Source organism: Cottoperca gobio, chromosome 8, assembly GCF_900634415.1.
Source record: "Cottoperca gobio chromosome 8, fCotGob3.1, whole genome shotgun sequence".
Taxonomy (NCBI): Eukaryota; Metazoa; Chordata; class Actinopteri; order Perciformes; family Bovichtidae; genus Cottoperca; species Cottoperca gobio.
Window position 1 is genome coordinate 18,106,948 of NC_041362.1, and position 7,437 is coordinate 18,114,384.

The window sequence follows — 7,437 nt, forward strand, 5'->3', positions numbered from 1 at the left end:
ATATTAAAGCAACTGTCTATTAAAATGTACTGGCACACGTTTGTCATGCCGCACTGCCTGCCAAAGAGGACATTTTCTCCACACACAGCTGCAGTTTGTGTATGAACAAGGAGCTGTATTTTGTACATTAGCACATCAGTTTAAAGCAGGGTCCTTCTACTGTTTTGACACAAGGTGACAGTGGCACAAGGTAGACCTCTCGCTGGAGGAGGAATTTCAGATGTGTGCAAAGATATGCCTGACTGGTGATGATGGGAATCTGAGAAGCAAAAAAGCAAAGAAGCAAAGCAGAAATGTATTTCTCTCCTTTCCTCCGCTCTGTCTAGGAAATGTGAATGCGCAAAGCAAAAAAGCAAAATATATATATAAAAAAAAAATAATAATAATAATAATAAATTGCTTTATCTACAAACTATTTTGCGACCCCCTGCAGTACCTCCGCGGACCCCCTGTACAACTGAATGCTGAACAAGAAATTTGTAGGCCACCAAAATATTACAATTAACTTTCATGAACAGGAAACACTATGAAAGGGTTAAAGGTCTAAGACAAAACCACCAGACAACACTGTTCTAAAATGAACATCATGCTGTTTTGAAGAAGACTTGTAACTAACGATTAAGACCATAAACTTATCGGGAAAATGTTTACTGAGGTAATAAATCAAGTGAGAAGTAGGGTAATTTCCTCATAGACTTATATACAATCTGACTGTATTTTGCAACCAGTGGAGTCCCCCCCTGCTGGCCATTAATGCAGGTTTAAGTCACTTCAGCATTGGTTTCACTTGTCAGACCCGGAGGATGCCGCTAGGGATGAACTGATTAGATATTGGTGGTCAAAGGTCTCTGTGACCTCACGTCCATCTCAATCTGTAACACCTTGAGGGACTTTATAGAAATTTGACACTTGGATTCAAGGATGAACTGGTTAGAATTTGGTGGTCAAAGGCCAAGTGTCACTGTAAACCTCACAAAAATCGTTTTTGGCCATAAAATGTCTAATTGGACGATATGATGTAATTTGACATTTTGACAACTTGACTGGACTGGTTAGCGGAGGCATACAACAACCGTGACAAGGTAATTATAGTTCCTCCCTAGGGTGAGGCTCAGAGCATTAAATCCTCACGTCCCCAGCAGCCTGGCCAGTCTCCTGGAGAACTGGGAAACCATTTGCAGTCACAGCTGCAGCAACAGATTCTGACATTGCTGTTTGTAGAGAGGCGAGCACAGCTGGTTTGCATTGATGAGAGCTGACCACAGGGATGTTGAGGTTGTTCAGATGAGGCTCGGTAGAGCACGGGAGTGTTCTAATTTCTGTAGAATTAACAAACAAGTCTCTGAAGCTGCAACAGCAAGTCATGCAGGTTCTACCTGAAATCAATACAGCCAGTTTTTACTTTCAAGAGTCTAATCTGGCATGAATTCGATTTTTGTTTAAACTGCTGTGATATGAAGTCATGTTTCTTTTAGTGAAAAACTACATTACTGCTTATAAAAGTGATACTTGAAAGGAGATTTTTCCTGCAGCCTCAGGCAGGTCTACAATTCTTCAGGTTGTTGTTGTCGTCGTTGTAGAATTAAGCCTCATCATTTTCTGGAGAGGTGGAGTGAGGAGTGAGTCAGCTGTAAATATTCATATATGTCTTTGAGATTTCTCTGAGTGGCCAATTCATTCTGTCCGCTGCAGGGAGTCACTGCTGGGTTTTAACCGACTGAGACACCCAGAGGCGATGTGAGCATGGTGCAGAGCCGCCGTATAAAAGCAGCCAGCGGCAGTTGGAGTAACAGAAGACATGCTTGTGCAACGTTACAGGGAGGCTGCTTGTTCTGAGATGTTGTTCAGAATGAGGAAACACTTCAGGTGAGGAAGTCCACTGACTTTGCAACAACACAAGAAGATATCAAGAACAACCTGGATTAATTTCTTTTAAATTGCTTCAGTTATGAGTAATTGTCAAAATCAGAGTTATCATCTCCATGGATTTATTATTTCAAAGGTAGGTTACATTTATTTCATGTAAAGGACAAATGGTATGCACTGAGGCTGATATTTCAATTTCAATTTGTTTTATCGTGTTAAAATGTTTGGTTGAAAAAAATAAAAATCATATTTTACAGCAACATTCAGTTTGGATGTATTAAAACTATTTAGAGGACGTCCACTTTAAAACAAAAAATCAACTGTTGGAAGGGAAGCTCCTTTAAGCTGTAACGGCTGTAACCATTATGCGTGTATCATCATGTATTATCATCAATTTGTGCATTTCTTTGGTAATTACAAATAACAGTTCTAAGCTGCATAACGTATGGACTCAATGATCTAATGCAGTGACAGTGTTATTACTGCGGCTGCATGATAACTGCACTTTTAAAGGAATGTGTGCAGGAGTTCTTCGTGTCAACAAAAAGTGCCAGAACTTGTTCAGACTTCCCGGGTTGCGATCGTGTGTAAAGAGAAAAATGCTTTTTGCAGAGTGTGCTGAGAACTAATTTGTTGTGTGTTAAAGTTGAGTCACTTTGCCTTGAGGAAATGTGCTTGTCATAGAGACAACAGTTTTGAAATACCTTATTCAAAGTTATCCCCCAGTGCGACGTTGATATAATATTTGAAAACCTATAAGGGATTTCATGACAATTATGAGGGTGCGAAAGGGAGGCATAAAGGGGGGAGTGTGTTTTAAAAGGGATATGGGCTGTAGTCTGTCTTCTCTCAATATAATGCAACTAGATGCACTCGGCTTGTGGTGCTTAACGTCAAACAAATACATTTGAAAACCTCAACAGCAATGTCTCTTCATAGAAATCATGACCCGGTTACTCAAGATAATCCACAGATCTTGTTGTGAGCAGTTTCATGAAGGAACTATTTTCTTTATACCGAACTACACCTGTAAACCATTGAACAGATGTAATCATTAATGTGTTTCTCCTCGACTCAGATGTAACATTAGCTAGTTTAGGAGAGCCTTGAGAAGATGCACGCTTCCTTCTGTGTGGTGATACGGTTAGCAGGTGTAGGTTGGTAGAAAAAAAATAGTTCCTACATGAAACTTCTGCCATTTAGTTCCATTATATTGGAGAAAAGGCAGGCAGCCGATATCTCACACCGAAACAATCTAGATTGATAAATAGCACTACATGTATTTTTCATTTTTAGCTGTCCCTTTAAGTTTCAACATACTGACCCACATTGGTTTTTCTTTTCAGCATCTTCTCAACCAGAGGAACCACATCAGGCCCACAGCTAAGCGGTGATGCTGGCCATGCAACATTACAACTCCTCAGGCGTTATTGCCCCCTTTCCCCTCTCTAACCACAACCCCACGGTGCAGGAGCCTGAGGTGGAGACTGTAGCACATAATGTCACCCATCCACCAAACAATCCCACAGCCGCCGGCCTTACCATGACTCTGGGCATCCTGTTCAACGTGGTGGCCCTCGCCATTCTCGCCAAGGCTTACAATCGCTTCCGGCGGAGGTCAAAGGCCACTTTTCTGCTCTTTGCCAGCTCCCTGGTGGCGACAGATCTGGCTGGACATGTTATCCCTGGAGCTCTCGTACTGAGGAGGTACTCAGTGCACACTGGGTCCACAGCTGATTCTGTCTCCAGCTTTCGAGGTGACCCGGCAAATCCGGACGCGTCTTGTCTGTTTCTGGGAGGTTGCATGGTGTTCTTTGGCCTATGCCCTCTCTTCCTGGGCTGTGCGATGGCTGCTGAGCGCTGCCTGGGCGTCACCAGGCCTTTGCTACACGCTCGTCTGGTGACCACAGCACGGACAAAGATGGCACTGGCCCTGATCTGGCTGCTGGCTTTATCTGTGGCCCTTCTACCTTACTTCAGACTGGGTGCCTACACCTACCAGTACCCGGGGACGTGGTGCTTCATCAGGGTGACGGAGGAAACTCAAGTGACAGATCTGGCCTTTGTGATGTTGTTCTCCGGACTGGCGTTGAGCTCTCTGGCCTCGGCCTTTGTGTGCAACACCATCAGTGGGATCACACTGGTGAGAGCCCGGCTAAAGAAAAGGTCCTGCTCCCAGCGCAGCTCAGCAGGGTCCCAGGACACGGAGATGGTGGTCCAGCTGGTTGGCATCATGGTTACTTCCTGCATCTGCTGGAGCCCTCTCCTGGTGAGTGTCGGTTAAATCATTTTCATTCAATCTTAAAGAGGCAGATTTGTATATGGCTAAATGTCATTATGTTGACATGGGTCTGATTTATCAAAGGTTGCATGGGGGGGGGGGGGGAACACAACACGAGCGGAACGTGTCATCACGTGGTCATCACGTGGTCACGTCATGTCAAAAAACTTAGATTTTAAACGAGACTGTCGTTGACATCAGTGAACGCAGCATGGCGAGTGTAAAACAGAGAAAGCTGGATGCAGAATGTCGCACTTTCCAGGAGAAATGGACGAACGAATATTTCTCTGTGGAAGTAAAAGGCCAGTGTGTCTAGTTTGTGTGGACACGCTTGCGGTGATGAAAAATAATCTCTAGTGTCATTATTGCACGAAACATGCCGAACTGCACGAGCTGAAAGAACGAGTGAGTGTGGATAAAGTTAACGCTCTTCGGCGGAGTTTGGCCCAACAAGCAGCTCTCTGCAGAGCGTAACATACAAACATAGACAGATAGAGAGGTAGACCACCACACCAAGAACAGACTGTTCCACCACTGCTGTGCAGTTATCACTGCCATTTACAATACTCACTTTATTTTCTATCAACCACTTGGTACTTACATTATTTTTTATTCTATTTAATTATTGTTTACTGCCTTTTTACTTCATATGTTCTTTTGCTGTGACAAGATAAATGTCCTCGTTGTGGGACTAATAAAGGATTGTTTTCTGATCAAACAGAAAGATACATGGATAAAAAAAGTAGCTTTTTTTCACAGCATAAAAGAAAAGTGAAATGAATGGCTGCGTCTTAAAAACATTTGCAGAGGTCATGAGTTCAATAATTAGTGTGGCCCTCGAAGGATGTTGTAAAAAACAAAATGGCCCTTGATAGGAAAAAGGTTCCCCACCCCTGATTTAGCAGCTGCACGAGAAATCATTTTTAAATAATTTTTAAACTGAACAATATTTTAAAACTCTTTAACATAAACCCTTTTCGATTCCCCTATCATCTGTATGGTCAGAAAAATCACGTTATTCCACACTGTCTCATATTTGTATATTTGGTATCTTTTTCTTTTTTTAATCTGAGCTATATGATGTATATATTTATTCTACATGTTTGTGCATCATTTTATTCTCATTTCCACAAATTTCAGGCTGTCACATAGGGGACTTTATTAAATAGATAATGTAAAGTTCAAGACTTGATGAGAGGATTTACAGATTGCACTTTCATCTATTATTGTGACACTAAAAGAGAGTGACATGTGAATGTAAATGCAATAGACTGGGGGCGATGTCTTGCTTATGCAATTTAAATATTGTCCACCAGCAGTTTAAGTCTTTGAAAATGAAATGTCAAATTTTGTTGGCATTTTAAATTGTAAGAAAATTGCATTTCCTTTTTTACATAAATATTGCTTGCATAAATTGATAATCAGGGTACATTGTTTACATTGCATTTTCATTTTCTAATTTTTATTCACATTCAAATATTGTCCATTCAAATTAAGGGTCCACTTTTTAATTTTAATTTGAACGTCTTCATAAAATACAAGTATGTGAAAATGAGAATGCGAAATTGGAATTAGAATTTTTATTCAAATAACACAACATTTCTATTGTAGAATAAAACATTTTAGGTTTACATTATTATTTAAATAAAGTCCCCAATGGGCTTGGATCGCCACCAAGGTTTGAACAATGTTAGGCTGCACTGTAACTGTTGTAATGACTGTAACTGTAATGAATGATGAGGTGTAGAAGCTATTATCGTGTTTCAACACATGTAAGATCTTAGTAAGAGTTTATTAGATGGTACAAGATGAGCCTAAACTTGTTTTTGTTTTTTTGTAGGTTTTTGGCCTGATGTCAGCCACACAGTCCTACAGTGGCTTCATGGACAGTGATAGAGACACTTATAAGCGGCTGATGGTGACGGGTGTCAGGATGGCAACCTGTAACCAGATCCTTGACCCATGGGTCTACATCCTGCTGCGACGCGCTGTCCTCAGAAAAATCTACCGCATCACCAAAAGAAGCGCCAGTTTCAGGCGCAGCAAATTTCGCTCTGTTCGCTGGGATGTCAGCTCCTTTCAGAACTCAGAAAAAAACAGTGTTAATAACATTTAAATGGACTTACAGAGGAAGAAAGAGGATCCGTCATCGATCACTTTTTAATGGATGAGCTGTTTCGTATGGCCCATAAACAGAACATGTTTGCATGGCAGCCTGTCCTCTACAAAAACAGACAAAGTAAATAAATAAAGATTTTGTGGGTTGGAGTAGAATGTGTTAACTTTTTGCTGAAGTGAAGACTGTATGTAGTTTTAAAGCAGACATCTCAACTCAAAGGTTTTCATTCGTTATGTTCTCTGACACAATGTAAAGTCAATGACTTGTATAGATGCTCACATAAGAGCCAAAGAAAATGCTGTGCTTTTACCTCAGCTTGAAGATGTGAAAAACACCATGTGTGTGTGTGTCCAATGTTGTGCTGTGACATGAATGTGAATGTGTTTCTGTTTCTATCGTGTGTTTGTTAATGTGTGTGAAGTATTTTCCCCAAGTGTCTGGGGACTGAAGTGAAGCTATGTGTTACAAAAGCTAATTGAATGTGATATTGTTATCAAAAAGGAATGTAAATTTGGATAATAAATGGTTACTTGTTACTGTGTGATGATCATCTGGTTCATAAGTGATTGACATATTTTGTTTCCTATATTCTATTCTGACTGAGTAATAAAGCGAAGCACTTATACTATGGAAGCCCCTTTCCGCCAATGTCATGGAAAAAAATGATACTGTAAGACATTATACCCAGAAACTTTCTCAAAATTAATTAATTAATACACAAATTACTGATACATTTCACTAGATACACTAATTGTTCTTTATTTTAAGTTTTAGTAATTCTGATTTATGTTAGTTATTTGCAGCTCCCTCAAAACCAAACAAATAATGTTAGTTATGCCATCATATTATGCTTTTACGTTCTGGATCAGGATAAGAATCTGAGTCTTTTCTCTCTCTCAAGACTCACATTTAATTGCCAGTGATTTTCATTGAACCCAAAGCAAATGGTCAATCAACTGTGGGTTAAAACGTCCAGTAGCCTATACATATTCTAGGGGGCCACACTGGAGAACTCCCACAGTAATGCTCAAAACGTGTGGGAAATCAGAATAGACTGATATAATACAATAGTTACACCTGTGTCGTGATCGTGTTTTAATCGATATGATCATCAAGGCAGGCCCAAAAGAACATTGACTGAATCAACCAGCTGTTGTGGTTAAACAATTCA

General features: G+C 40.5%; 1 protein-coding gene across 1 annotated transcript; it reads left to right on the forward strand.

The window, feature by feature from the left end:
* The first annotated feature begins 1,791 nt into the window (after window positions 1-1,791).
* LOC115012404 (prostaglandin E2 receptor EP1 subtype-like) lies at window positions 1,792-6,802 on the forward strand. The gene is made up of 3 exons (XM_029438011.1): window positions 1,792-2,002; window positions 3,213-4,135; window positions 5,988-6,802. Exons 2-3 carry the CDS (start codon window positions 3,260-3,262, stop codon window positions 6,261-6,263), a joined length of 1,152 nt encoding a protein of 383 aa, XP_029293871.1. The 5' UTR covers window positions 1,792-2,002; window positions 3,213-3,259; the 3' UTR covers window positions 6,264-6,802.
* The last annotated feature ends 635 nt before the right edge of the window (window positions 6,803-7,437 follow it).

What these genes read in the sequence shown, in the direction of transcription:
- LOC115012404 (XM_029438011.1), top strand. Translation starts at nt 3,260, where the DNA reads ATGCTGGCCATGCAACATTACAACTCCTCAGGCGTTATTGCCCCCTTT. An exon ending in TCTGCTGGAGCCCTCTCCTG is followed by an intron (nt 4,136 to 5,987) that starts GTGAGTGTCGGT and finishes GTTTTTTTGTAG; the next exon opens with GTTTTTGGCCTGATGTCAGC.